Below are 16039 nucleotides of genomic sequence, written 5' to 3' on the forward strand. Positions count from 1 at the left end.
GTTCAGTTGTCTAAACCTCAGTGCTGGTTTTTGATGCAGGAAGTGAGATATTTCCATTTCCATTTTCTTTCTGTCACTAAATCTCACTGTCAGTGTTTCAGTGTAGTGTGACAAGCACAACATCATTTTGCAGTCCAGACAAGATTTTACTGTGTTTATTTTGATGCATATATATATATATATATATATATATATATATTATATAGAAAGGAAGAAAGGGCATATATATATATATATATATATATATATGTATGCCAATAATCAAAAAAAAAAAGACCTACAGTTCTTCGCTACAGACACTAGATGGCAGTTACATCTAAAGCTCCTGAATACCATCATCAGCTGTCTGTGGGAGTGTTAAAGACAACAACACTGAGCTTTGATAACACAGCCAACACTCGCTGACTCATCCTGGAGCGATGCCATACAGAGACAAAAAGATACACTCACATTCACACACGGCAGATCAGCCTCAGTCTCAGTGAATGTTCTTATGTAAGCACTGAAACCCACTGTGCTGAGGCTGATCATGCATTTACATCACTGACTGACTCTTCTGAGCACATTAAGGAGGGACTCGAGGCAAATCTAGAGAGTGGAAAATTAAAGAGACTCATTCATTTGGGCCAGTAAGCAACCATCCAGAACACCCTAGCAACTGCATAGCAACACACTATTAACCACTCATAATACACATGCAACTGCATAACAACACCCTGGCAACCATCCACAAGGTTCTAGTAATTGCATGGCAACACACCATTAACCTGCAAAACACATATGCAACTGAATAGCAACACCCTGGCAACCATCCACAACATCCTAACAACTGCATGGCTACACACTATTAACCTGCAAAACACATATTCAGTGACATAGCAATGGCTTGACAACCATCTGCAGCACCCTAGCAACTGAATGGCAACACACTATTAACCTGCAGAACACATATGCAACTGAATAGCAACACCCTGGCAACCATCCACAACACCCTGGCAACTGCAGGGCAACACTCTATTAACCTATAGCACACATACTGTATGTAATTGCATAGCAACACCCTGGCAACCATCTACAGCATCCTAGCAACTGTATGGCAACACACTATTAACCTGTAGAGCACATACTGTATGCAGCTGCATAGCAACACCCTGGCAACCATCCACAACACCATAGCACCTGCATGGCAATGCCCTGGCAACCATAAACAATACCTTAACAACTGCAGGGCAATGCCCTGGCAACCATTCACAACACTCTAGCAACTGCATAGCATCACCCTGGCAACCACCACAACACCCTAGCAACTGCATACCAATACCATGGCAACCATCCACAAAAGCCAACAACTGCATGGCAACATTCTATTAAAACACAGAACACATTCTGTATGCAGCTGCATAGCAACACCCTGGCAACAATCCACAACACCCTAGCAACTGCAAACCAATGCCATGGCAACCATTCACAAAAGCCAACAACTGCATGGCAACATTCTATTAACCCGCAGAACACATTCTGTATGCAGCTGCATAGCAACACCCTGACAACCATCCACAACACCCTAGCAACTGCAAACCAATGCCATGGCAACCATTCACAAAAGCCAACAACTGCATGGCAACATTCTATTAACCCGCAGGACACATTCTGTATGCAGCTGCATAGCAACACCCTGGCAACCATTCACAGCATCTTAACAACCACAGAGCAATGCCCTGGCAACCATTCATAACACCCTAGTGTGTGTTGGCGAGCTTTACATGGACAAACACCATATTTTCTCCAGAAAATCTATTATTTTTCTTAAAAAGCACAGCGTTTCTAGGGAATGCATGCACTGTATCATCGGCTGGCCCTATTTTTGAGTCTTGGCTCGGATGAATGAATTTGTTGGCTGTGAAAGATGAGCTGCCATGTTGCTCAATAATTTAGAGTTTGTAACAGACGGCAGATCGGCAGGAGAAGCAGTGGAGCTGCACTTGACTGATATGCCCTGACAAAACAAAAGGGAAAAGAGGCAGCCATAGTTTTTATCGAAACTGGATCTTTGTAATAGCCGATGCACGCCTTTTGTCCAGCCTACTGTACACTTTGACATGGGAATACACCACAGAATTCTGTTTGGACGGCTTGAAGAATGATTGATGGGCTGTGGGCACCATAAACATGTTTCTCGCATATCAAGTTTTGTTATGTCCAAAGCACTCCAGTCTGTTGCATCGCCGTGTCTCCTCATCCATCATTTATTAAGGTGCGCCCATTTAGTTTCAGGCCTTATCACTCACACTCCTGATAATGGCAGCTATAAAAGACATGGTTGATTTCGAATGCATGTTTGGAGGTTTTCTGTCTGGTGAACATAAAGATAATCTGTGCTGGTAGACACAGGTGACCGCGCTTCTGTCATACTTGAGCCTGATAGACACTAGATAAAAAGAAGTCTTACACGAGCTTATGATGAGTTTAAATGGATCCCAAAAGAAAATAAACACATTCAAGTAAACCATTACATTCTCTTTGCCGTTTTCTGACATCTGTATCTCAACGGTTATCGACAGTGCTGGATAGTAACTGATTACATGTAATCTGGATTACGTCATCTGATTCCAAAAATGTAGTACTTTAATTAGATTATATTACATTTAAAAAACTTGGTATGGCACAAGATTATCCTTTAAAAATCTGTTTAATAAGGTCAAAAGTAGACCGATTATATTACCTGAAATGTGTAAAGTAATGGATTACGTTACTAACTACAATTTTTGTCATGTAATGACACATGACATATATGGCTCTTTTCTGATCCCCATTTAATCGAAACGGGGCATAGTCACATCCATTACTCTCCATTTCCTTCTGGCACAGGATATCACTTGTAATGAAAGCACCATTACCTCTGATAATGGGGCAAAGTCCCAGAACACCCTAGCAACAGCTTAGCCTCACTTTAAGCACCTAGATCACTCTAGAAGCAATAACAGCCATTTAGAACATCTTGGCAACTTTAAACCAGTGCCCTAGCAACCATGCACAATTCCCTAACAAACTGTAGGAAGCACATAGCAACACCTTGACAACCATTCAGAACACCCTAGCAACAGCTTAGCCACACTTTAAGCACCTAGATCACTCTAGAAGCAATAACAGCCATTTAGAACATCTTGGCAACTTTAAACCAGTGCCCTAGCAACCATGCACAATTCACTAACAAACTGTAGGAACCACATAGCAACACCTTGACAACCATTCAGAACACCCTAGCCACAGCTTAGCAACCACCCAAAACACCCAAGAATAAGTTTAGCAGCCCTGTAACAATCACCCAAAATACCCAAGCAATGCCACACCCTGGCAACCACTCAACAGGTCTAAGCACTCAGAACACCCTGGAAACCACATAGTAACACACTAACAGACAATCAGAACATCTTAGCAACTTTAAGCCAATGCCCTAGCAACCACGCAAAATACCCTAGCAAACTGTAACAACCACATAGGAACACTTTGGCAACCAATCAGAACACCCTAGCAACTGCAAACCAATGCCATGGCAACCATTCACAAAAGCCAACAACTGCATGGCAACATTCTATTAACCCGCAGAACACATTCTGTATGCAGCTGCATAGCAACACCCTGGCAACCATTCACAGCATCTTAACAACCACAGAGCAACCACCCAAAACACCACAGCAGCAGCTTAGCAACACCCACATAGCAACACACTAACAGCATACACATCTTAGCAACCTTATACTAATGCCCTAGCAACTACCACCGAAACCGGATAGCAACCACCCAACTGCTCTCAGAACACCCTAGAAACCACATGGTAACACACTAACAGCAACTCAGAATATCTTAATAGTGTTGTACCAATGCCCTAGCAACCACCCGTAACACCCAAGAAAACACATAGCAACACCCTGGAAACCATTCAGATTAAGAACACCCTAGCAACAGCTTAGCAACCCCCAGGAACAACCTGGAGCACCCTAGGAACCACAGAGCACACTAAAACTCTAACTGTCATTTAGAATCTCTTAGCAACCTTATAACAATACCCTAGAAACCACCCAGAACATCCAGGCAAACACATAGCAACACCCGGCCAACCATTCAGAACAAGAACACCCTAGCAACAGCTTAACAACCCCCTAAGAACCACCCAGAACACCCTAGCAACAGCTTAACAACCCCCTAAGAACCACCCAGAACACCCTAGCAACAGCTTAACAACCCCCTAAGAACACCCAGAACACCCTAGCAACAGTAACACTAACAGACACATCTTAGCAACCGCATAGCAACACCCTGGCAACCAATAACAGTTGTCATGGTGAGTTTTTCACTAGTAAACAGCATATCTTCTTTACAAATGTATTAATAGATTAAAACAATTAGTATTTTTTTAACTAAACAAAATAGCTTAAGTTCTTTATTCTTTTATTAATTATAATTATACATATTATATATATATATTTTATTATTATTAGAATTGAAATAATAAGTACATTTTTTTTGATAATTTTTTTTTAATGAATAAATATAAATGTCATATTTAATTCTGCATATGGATTCCATTAATAGTAACAAGTGCTTTAAAACAAGTGTTTGGCCTCTGACCTCAATCTTACTGCATGTTATCAGTCTTAAGTTGAACTATGTTCCTCCTTAACACACACATAAAGACAGCAGAGAGAGTGAGTGAGTGAGAGAGAGAGAGAGAGAGAGAGAGAGATAGAGAGGGAGAGAGGGAGGGAGTCAGTGTTAGTAGAGCGCAGACAGAAGACAGGCACTAAAGGAGGCTGTCGTACAGAAACTCCACGATCATGAGTCAGAAACACAGTGTTGTATAGACACACACACTGAGGAGCAAACAACAGCAAGACGGCGACTGAAGGAGCCTGTGTTTGAATCTGTGAGACAGACAGACAGAGAGAGAGAGAGGCTGCTGTCTCTTGGTCTTCTCCCTGCTGGCGTGAGGTTGTGGCAGGCATGGCGTCGGAGCCGGGCACCCAGTCCAGAGTGATGTTTCAGACCAAAGAGGAGGAGCCTGCCCAACGCAAACTGGGCAAACTGACGGTCAAATACAACCGCAAAGACCTCCAGAGGAGGCTGGACATCGAGGAGTGGATCGACGGGCAGCTGCACCTGCTGTACGACTGCGAGGTAAGACAGATCCAGAGAGACAGACGCTCTGAGACACATCACAGCATGATCAGACCCTAGTAAATAATGCAGAAAAAATAATGCTTCTCCTAAAACTCCTCATGAGACTTCACTGAGCCAATAGTTGTCATCTTATGAAGTGAATATGGAGCAGCTCAGATCATTTGAGGAGAAATGAGGTCATACTGAGGTCTCTGACTTTTGATTGCAATATTTTTGAGAAACTCTGAGACATTGTTGAGATCTCTGGAGAAACATCTGAGAAGCAGATGTTTGTAAACATCTCTTTTTAATCTCACGGCTAGGAGGAACAGATTGAGGGGAAGTCGGTTGAAATACAGTATTTTACCATGGTACCACCACAGTGTGCACTAAATGTGGTCGTGTCTTGTTTGAACATACAAGTCAGTTTGAATCGTGAAATTGAGTAGGAACATTTTGATAATCGTAGATTAACATTTTAGCAATTTACAAAATTATTTCATTGTTTGAGTCATTGTTAAACCCCGTCAGAGATCCGCCATCCCATTTATAAAACTTTATTCTATGAAGAGCCAAAAAAAAGTTAATGGCTTAAAGCTTCAGAAATGTGTCAAAATCATCCTGCTTGTGCAGTTTCATGTACATTTATTCATTAAGCAGATGCTTTATTACACATGAGGAACATTACAAGCACTAGTTTTTCTTTATAGAATGTCTTAGTGTATTTGTGTGTGTGTGTGTGTGTGTGTGTGTGTGTGTGTGTGTGTGTGTGTGTGTGTGTGTGTGTGTGTGTGTGTGTGTGTTTCTGTGTGTGTGTGACCTTGGCTGTGAAAACCCTGCTAAAGTCATTTTTTTGTGATTTAATGTTTTCTGCATAAAATCATTCTGTGAAAATGTAACCTTGATATCTTTAATATTGATTTTTATGGTTGAAATTAATGGCTGAACTCAAACTTTGATGCTTGTTATCTCATAATTAGATTTTGAGACTTTAGCCTGGATTTCACAGAGAGGGTCATATATATATATTTATATATACACATATTTTTTTTTTTATTAAGACAGTGTGCATATAGCCTGATTGTATCAATGCACATATTGTACTACATTAATTATTATAAGTGATAATCACTTATCTAAAATACATATTCATGCTTTTCATGTACATTCAGACTTATAGCTATTCAGATTTACCTCTAAGTGAATGAATGACAGCGTGTCACAGATGCCGCTCGTGTAGGTTACGTTCTCTTGAACCCAGGACATTGCTTAAAGAGTGCACAGATCCGACTGTAATCAGCATTCAGCTGACGTCATGATTTGCCGGTGATGACGAGTCACAGACATCTGGAGATGCACGACATCTGCCGCGTTACATCAGAGAGACTGTATCTGCTGCATCCCGCGCTGCCATGGCAACAGGATTCTGGCTGGTTCAGCGTGATGGGATGTGTGTGTGATCGCACGACATGTACTCGAATGCGCTGAGGATACAGTGACATTAGAGGAGAGAAGGTGATGATATTTGAACAGATCAAGCTGTTTTTCCTCCACATTCCCTCTGTGAGATACAGACGCCCACATGTGCTGATTATAACCCGCGGACCGCTGACTGACAGCCGCTCTAATGCCAGTCTCTCCCAACAAGACCTGAAATCTGCAATCCTAAACCTTTATGGACTTATTTACATTATTGCATCTAGCAGATGCTTTTATCCAAAAACTTACATTTACCTACGTTGCATCCATGAGATTCTCTGGAAATCGAACTTATGGTCTTGGTGTTGCAGGAATAATTAGTCATTTACTCTCTGGAGTAACTGAGGGGTTAATCTGTGATAGCTGAAACTACAGCATTTCAGTTACCATCTTAACCCACCCTGATAACATGATGAACTGCACCATGGGCTTTTGTGATATGATATCTCGCATGTGACAGCTGTGCACTGGTGTAAAACTGTCTTACATTATACCAGAAAAATACAGGTAGCTCAAGAAATAGAGCACGATGCAATGCATTGCATGAGCTGAAAAACAAAATGTAATGCACGAATGTAGATTCAGTTATGGTATCAAGGAACAAGTATTAATTTCTCATTGCTTCAGTATCAGAATTGAAAGATTTCCTATGCATTTTTACCTTTATTTGGTATATTTCTTATAATCAAGTCAAGTCAAAGTTATTTATATAGCACTTTTCATAATGCAGATTGTGTCAAAACAGCTGTACAGTATTAATAAAAGGGAAATAGTGTGTAGAGATAGTGTGTCGTTCCCCTCTGGCCAGACGAGACCAGCAGTTTAATTCTAGGTTGCAACAAAGTCAGATAATCATATAAAATCATATAAATCATAAAATCATGCAAGTGAACCAATCAAATGAAACAAATTCTTAACATGAACAATTAAGTCTGAAATTAATATAATTCAACATCAAAAGAGAGCAGTAAATAAAGTGAGATATCAAACACTGTTAGAATATATGTCAAATACATCACCGGTTATTCAGCTTTCTATTGTTTACTGTAACTTTAGATTTTAATATAATTGCTGTTTCAGGTTTTTGAGTTGTTGGAGATTATCAACATCCCTTTTAAGTTAGCTCCACTTTCAGCAACACTCACCTCTGAAACAGCGAGCGACAGGTCACTAAACCCATCACCAGACAGAACTAGAATAGAAGAGAGTGTACCAAATGTTAGATTACAGATTACAAGAACAGAGGAAATCATTTCTGCCTCCGCATTTGAAATATCCGGCTCACCTCGCAGTCATGGTTAATGTCTGACCCTGAGCTGTTACTATTAAACTCAAGCACTCAAGGACACAAGGAACATTCAAGCATTCAGCGGTGCAGATCTTTCAGCTGTGTGTGTGTGTGTGTGTGTGTGTTTACTCTACTGTAGCCATCAGATGACACAGAACTGAATGATTCCTGATAAACAAGCATGTAGTGTACACTGTACTGTACTTTCTTTTCTAGTGTTTTTTAAGGGGATTTAAAAGGAACAGGCTTTGAGGGGAAGGCGTCTGTTGTGTCCTAAATACATGTTAAACCAGCTCTATTTAAAGAGCACGCTTTCATGTTTCCTGTGGTATTTCACTGATGTAGTCCATCTGAAGAGATATGCATAAGGCAAGACACATCAGGTGAATAGTCTGAAAAATTTAACTAATAAACGTCACCATACTTCTCCAGTTGATTGATTACATTAAGAGTTTCAAACCATTTTTATTTTCTTGTATTACAAGTTTTTTTTTTTTTTAAATGTTATGTTTAAAGATGCAAGTATACACAAATTTCCAGAAAATAAATCTAAACATCAGATAAAGCCAGGTTCAAAATTCTTGTTATTTTTTGTTGACATATTAGATCTAAAAGTATTTAGTGGGGATTTTGGATAACTCTTTTTCTCACTGTATAATTCGAAAAATATCGTCAAGGGTCAGAACTTTTTTTACTCTGTTTTTAAGGAAAAAAATGCTGTACTAAACCTGATGAATGATATATGAGCAAATCCCTCTATAAAAATCTTCAGAATGTAGATTGGAATTAAATTCTAAAATTTGGTGCATGTAGGCGCTGATGAAGTGGAGATGAAAACTTATTTTGAGAAAACAGCCTTTAAAGGTATGTGTTTTTACTGAAATCTACGGAATAATGAGATAAAGTGCAATAATAATATCAGGTGAATTATATATAAATAAACCCCTCGGTTTTATTCCTTCAGAATATAGATAAGAATAAAACTGTAAACTTTGGTGTATGTAAGTGATGCTGAAGTGGAGATAAATCTCTTTAAATGTATGTATTATAATTAAAATAGAGATGCCAGTAGATAAAGTGCAACTAAATAAACACTTCAAAGTGTATTTTGGATGTTTTCTTTTCACTATTCTGAAAGAATATGTTATAAACAGCCAAATAACCCCAAATTTCTAAATTGACCAGAATTAAAACAGTTTTACCTGTAGTGTCTTGCCTAAGATAGTATTATTCATAAGATTATATTGGAATATTATATGCTTCTGGCTCTTTTAAAGCAGCAGAGTACTGCACATGGTTGTCTAAAGTTGAGCTCTCTCTCTCTCTCTCTCTCGGTTTGGGAGTGGCGTTTTGGCGATGATGATGAATATTTGATGGGTTTCACTCTGGGTTCTCTGACGCTTCCGTGTGGACGCCTGTAACAGTCCGGCCCCTGTGTCAACAGCTGCATTATTCATGAGCATTTGTAATTTATGCGTGAACTCATTGGATCCTGCAGTTACTCTGCCCAACCCTGACTTCAAATAACGCGTTTTTGGTTTTATTAACATGACGTAGTTGAACATGGATGAATGAGTTGTTCGCAGTGGGTTGCTCTGAGTTCTAAGCGGTTGCTAGGTGTTTTCTTACTGTCTGGTGTAAAAAAATACACATGATTGCATGTCGGGAGACGACACACACACTTTTGTTGGGAAGCCCCATCCTTCCTGAAGGAGGTTTCGGAAGCACTTATACATATGAACAGCCGTTTAGGTGCATATTAGAGGTGATTGTAACCCTCTTGGAATATGGCAGAAGTTTGCTGGGGAAACACGGGCTCTGAGACTATACTGTGGATTTAACACGTATGGGATCCGCTCAGGTCTGTACATCAGGAAATCAGTCCTCTAGCGGTTCTCAAGGATTCATCGAGTGAGGGCCTGGCGCCGGACGTCCTGCCACGTCTGCCTTCTGCCGTCATGCCAGTGTGCATTGGCTCGTTTAGTTTACACTCGAAGTGGATTGGTCTCTCTAAGCGAGATCCCGATTCATTGTTATTACTAACATGATGTCGAGAGTGACCGACTGAAAGGGAACATTGGGGGAACATTGTTTTAAGGCGAGACACTGCAGGTGAATAGGGTAAAAAAATTAACTAATAGTTATCACCTTACTTACCAAGTTGATTGATTACATTGATAATTTGCAAACATTTTTTGTATTACAAGTTTTCTAAAATGTTATATTTAAATATGTAAATGAGGCATTATTTAATGAAATATGCGCTAATTTGCATAAATTTCTAGTACAAAAATCTGAACACAGGATGAATTCAGTTTCAAAATTCTTGTTTAATTTTTTTTACATATTAGAGTCAAATTTTTTTACAGAAGACAAATTCACACAAAATACTTTGAACAGCTAGAAAACAATATATTTTCACCATTTTTTGGGGAAAAAAATGTTGTATATAATCAAGAAAATTATATATGAACAAATCCCTCTGTAAAAACCTTCAGAATATAGACAGGAATAAAAATGTAAAGTTTGGTGTGTGTAAGTGCCACTGAAGTGGAGATTTATGGCTCAGTGTGGGAGAAAAAACTCATTTTGAGAAAACGGCCTTTAAAAATATGTATTGTAATTGAAATCTATTGACACAAATAGATAAAGTGCTATAAAAGAAACACTTAACAGTGTCTTTTGGATGTTTTCTTTCCATAAGTCTGAAAAAAACACTTTATGAAAAGCCAAAAAGCCCAAAATCTGAATATTGACAGGTGCATGAAAAAACTCTGTTTTTGCCTGCAGTGTCTCCCCTTAAAATGCATCAAAACATTTTTTTTCTTGTCATGATTATAACTTTAAGGATTACAAAAACATTTCTTACAACATTCTGCCAACTTCATTTTACCCTAAATATAACAATATCTTTAATATTCTAAGAATGTTAAAATGTTTTTGTGTTGTCCTGATTAGAATGCTCTCTAAAGGTTACAAAAACATTTCTTAGAGTGTTCAAGAAGTACAAAGAACACCATGAAAACATTTTGAGAATGCGGTTCTCAGATGAGAACATGATGCACATGACTATTTTATGATACTTTTGGCAGACAACATGGTTAGCATCACTGCAAAAATGTATATGATCAATAAATCTTGGCAACTTATGCTTTTACATTACTTTAACTCTAAATAATGTAACCAATCTCAACTACATTTTTAATATGAGATTGAGCAAGACAAGATTGCAACTTAATATTCTTTATAATTTCATTAATTCTAAATAATTTTTTAATTTTAGATTGAGATTTAAATTAAAATACATATTTAAAGTATATTTATATTTTCTCTACCTTAGCACCACTTACATACAACAAACTTACATTTTTATATATATTCTGATGAGTGTATATTTAATTATCTCTTGTGTTAGTGCTGATATTCTCTGGGGTCAGTGCTACTGGAGAAGATTTCCACATTATGTGAATGTGTTTGCAGTGTTGGTGTTTGGATGGCAGTGAGCCTGAGGCAGGAAGGAAGATCAGATTAGTAATGGATCCACATTAGAAAATCAGCGCCGCCTGACATCCGTGAAATCTCATTCAGACACAACACACGCACATGCTAAAGCCAGCAGAGACCGAAATACCCTCTTCCTTTACCATGACTGTATAATCATATACAAAACTCACACTCATGTTGATCCAAACCTGCATGACTTTAAATGTTAGTCAGAATGTGCGCACTGTTCTTTTCTATACAATGAATGCAGACAGAGTTCAGGATCAGTCAAGCTGTTAAAAGGACAAAAAGACCATAAAAGTATTCATGATGCTAAACATTCACAAAAAATAAAGAAATAAAGTCAAACAGATTTAGAATAACACAAGGTTGATTAAATAAAGATAGAATGCCATTTTATTTATTTATTTATTTTGTATTTCAGTATACAATAATATTTTGAATAGCTTTTAGTTTTCATTTTAATTTCATTTTAGTTTAAATTTTTAGTAATTTTGTTTTGTGCTTTTGTCATTGTTTAGCCTTTTTCTATTTTTATTTTAGTTTTAGTAGAAGTATTTCAACTTGTTTCTTTGACAACAGAAATATTAATTATTTACATGTATTTTTAAGTTTTTCATTAAATATTTGTTATCTCCTTTCAGCTTTATTAACATAGTAATGTATGCAATATATTTAAATTAGCTTTTAGTTTGTATATATTTTAAGCTTTTACTTTAATTTTAGTTTTAGTATTTTTATGAATTTTATTTAAATTAAATGTATTAATTTGTTTTTATTTCAGTTTTTATTTTAGTATTTCAACTTATTTTACAAGATTACAAATTTCTGAATGATGCATTTAAGGATGCATTTATAGAAATATTTTTTAAGTAAAAAAATTTTCATGTAATATTATATTTTCAATTTTTATTTTAATTGTAGTTTAAGTTTTAGTAAATTTGTTATGTGCTTGTCATTTTTGTAATATTTCTATTGAGCTTTAATTTATTTATATTTCAGTTTTAGTTTTAGTAATAGTACTTCACCTTATTTTATTTCAGTTATTTGTCAAGAAACATTTTTAATGTTTATGTTTTTCATCTAATATTTTTATCTTATATTATTTCATCTTAATTTCAATTAACAAAAATGATTTTTAATAGTTTTAGTTTAGTTTAATTTGGTAAGTGCATTTCAGTTCATTGAGTTGGGATTGTATTGTAAATGGTTACAATTGTAGATTTAGTCTCCATAAACAATAACATGATATGCAACAAGCTGTTATGTGTGAATAAATGACAAGAATTACTACAACAATATAAACACAGCCTATAAGAGAAGCAGCAGCTCTTTGCCCCACAGCTGTAATAACTGCCCCGCGGGGTAACACAGCTGTTCCTCTAAAGTTCTCATCTCTGAGATCCTCTAATGTTCATGTGTTCAGCAGTTAGTGCGCTGAGTTTAAAGTCAGTGGTGTAGTGTTCAATGCGGCGTCACTCTGGGGCTCGTCATTTCTCTCATCAGTCTAATTTGAGATGCTTTTAGGAGCGGATGTCATTAAAACACTCCAGCAGAGACGCTTTGAGCTCCAAACTAAAAGACTATTAGCAACTGCAAGGTATAGTCGTCCATATCTGACATAAATTATATTCACTGTAAGAAAAGTCTGTAAAAATACGGCTGTATTTTACCTGTACTTTGAGCTACACATTGTATTATGCATTGCTTTAGGGTTGAAGAAAATGTCCATAAATTTATTTACATTTATATTATTATATTATCTGTTTTCCTATGGATTTTTTTATTTACAGTGTTGTTTAATTACTTATAAGAACACAGTGGACTATCCACCATAGTGCTTTGGAAAAATATATATATATATATAGTCTAAAAAAAAGCTGGGTTAAATAGAACCCTAACATTTAAACATTTAACCCAACTGTTGGTTGAAAACAATCCGATCGCTGGGTTTGTCCATATTTTACCCAACGCTCCAGTGAAGCTCAATGAAATATTTATATTTTAAAATTGAAAATATTTTTAGTTTCAGCCATCATATACAAGTAAACAAGTGGCAAGTAAATACATTTCTAATCAGTAGCCTACAAAAAAATAGTTGCCTACAAATAAGACAAAGGTCAACAAATAAAGTTTTTATGATGATTTTAAAAATAATATCTATTTTTAAAATATATTTTAAAAAATATACATAGAAACTGCCAAAAAATATTGATAGAAAATACAATAAATACATCTTGAATATATTTTGGCCATTTTGAAATATATATTTAAAAATATATACATATTTAAAAATATGTATTTTAATTTAATTTAATTTAATTTTAATTTATTTTATTTTTATTTTAATTTAATTTAATTTAATTTAATTTAATTTAATTTAATTTAATTTAATTTAATTTAATTTTCCATATGGTCCATCATCCAGCCATACGCATTATTGAAATTGAACAGTCAGTGAAGTCATACTGTATGTAAGTTTTATGGATGCATCCAGCTACCTTAAATCTTTATCATAATTACATTTTCTTCTGGTATTTAATAGCTTGACTCTTACTGCATTTCTCAGTTAGACACACTGCAGTTTGATTGCATCGGCAATATCTCTGGACCAATATCTTTCATAATCATTAATAGATTATTAAAAGCACAGTGTGTGGGTTGTGTGTGCAGGAGGAGGAGATTCCTGAGCTGGAGATCGACATCGATGAGCTTCTAGAGCTGACAGATGCAGAGCAGAGATCCAGACTGCACGTATGTTCAGCTTCAGCTTCGTCTGCTGCTACAGAGTGACTGCATGCATCTATAACTTTATGACAAACATGTACAGATGTTGTACCAGCTGTTCTGTGTTTTAACAGGAGCTTTTGCAAGAATGTGGAAAGCCAAAGGAGGTAAGAGAAAACCACAAACAGCGTTCATATGCACTTATTAACAGAGGAGTCACGCTTCATATTACAGTGATTATGAAGAACCTAAAAATTATTGACCTAAAAATCAGATGCACTGAAATATATTTAGTCGTAAATGTAAGATTTATGTATTTTAATGGCATGTAAAATTTCCACTTGAATTAAATGATCTTGTTTGAATATTATATATATATATATATAATATACACACACACACACACACACACACAGTATATATTTATTTATAATTATTTAGATTTAGTTTCTAGTTAACTTCTAACAAGGGAATTTCTATTTCATTGAAGTTTTTCATCTAAGAATTATATATATATATTTATTTATTAAAGTATTAGTGTATGTATTAATATTTTGAATTGGCTTTTATGTTGTTTAAAGTGTTTTTGTATTTATTTGTATTTTTTATTGGCTTTTTTGTTGTTTTTTTTTTTTTTTTATTTTAGTTCATCTTTATTAGTTTTTGTAAATATTTATTCTATTTATTTAGTATGAATATTATGAAGGAAATTTACCTAAAAATCAGATGCACTGCAAAAAAATGTTTAGGCCTAAATTTCACAAATTTATGTATTTAGATTGCATATTAATTGGATTACAGATTACAGTTTTAACATTAACTAATATTGTCACTAATGTCATAGTTTATTAATAAATATTTGAACAAATGTATAATTATGTAATCAGTTTATGTTTTTTATGTTAAAACTGTTTAATCCAAATACATTTGATTATAAATTGTTCTTTTAACACAAAAGAAAGTGCTACTAACTTTGAACAGATACACTTTAAGTTACATTACCGAAGATGGTTTTAACTGCCAGTATTTCTTAATAAATTAATCAACACATTGTTTTTAAACTTTAACAGCACTTTTAAATCTCTCTCTGACCGCAGGACTTCATCAACGGTCTGCTGTACAGGATGAAGGGGCTGCGGAAGATGTCAGTGTCTCTGAAGAAATAGTATTAGATCAAAAGCTGGATTTTTCAAGATAATGTGAAGCCCCTGGCCCCGCCCACAACAACAAGCCCCGCCCACACCCTCCTGTCTGGAGAGCACACATGGGTCAATGACAGAAACTTCCAGAAACAGTATTTTTGACCACTAATAATTCTGTACAGTATCTCCAGCATTGCAGATAAAGTGTATCGCCTCTTATTACTCACAAGATGCTTTTTTGTTTCTGTTTTATTGTGAAATGTACATTTTGTTCCCCATTTATATATATACAGGTATATTTTGTTCTGACAAGTGTTGTATGCAATAATAAACAATTTCTTTTCAAGATTTTAGATGAAAAGCATAGATACCATTTGTGATAATAAATTAAAAATCTACATTCTGCCATCGTCTGATTTCAGAGATATTTACTGCATGATAATTACAGTAATACGGTCTCTGATGTGAAGTATATTCTAAGTTAAAAAATGATAAAAGATGCATCTTTCATAACACTTTTATCACTGACATAAGCATTAAAATGCATCATTATTTGCAGTATTGCATTCATTTATCCTGTATTTCACCTCATGCACATGTATGTCTGGTAAACACGATGATATTTAGATGATTTGCATCAGCGTAAATGAAAGATATCCATAATGCATGGCTCCAAACACATCCTGCAGCACTAATAAGCCGATTTAAACACGTTACGGCTCAAATAACAAACATTTTACTG

General features: G+C 35.8%; 1 protein-coding gene across 1 annotated transcript; it reads left to right on the plus strand.

The window, feature by feature from the left end:
- Positions 1 to 4747: 4747 nt before the first annotated feature.
- Positions 4748 to 15713, plus strand: ppp1r14d (protein phosphatase 1 regulatory inhibitor subunit 14D). Its single transcript, XM_019123803.2, has 4 exons — positions 4748 to 5175; positions 14102 to 14182; positions 14290 to 14322; positions 15253 to 15713. The coding sequence occupies exons 1-4, from the start codon at positions 5002 to 5004 to the stop codon at positions 15319 to 15321; spliced, it is 357 nt and encodes a 118-aa protein (XP_018979348.1). The 5' UTR covers positions 4748 to 5001; the 3' UTR covers positions 15322 to 15713.
- The last annotated feature ends 326 nt before the right edge of the window (positions 15714 to 16039 follow it).

This window comes from Cyprinus carpio, chromosome B17, assembly GCF_018340385.1.
Source record: "Cyprinus carpio isolate SPL01 chromosome B17, ASM1834038v1, whole genome shotgun sequence".
In the NCBI taxonomy this organism is placed as follows: Eukaryota; Metazoa; Chordata; class Actinopteri; order Cypriniformes; family Cyprinidae; genus Cyprinus; species Cyprinus carpio.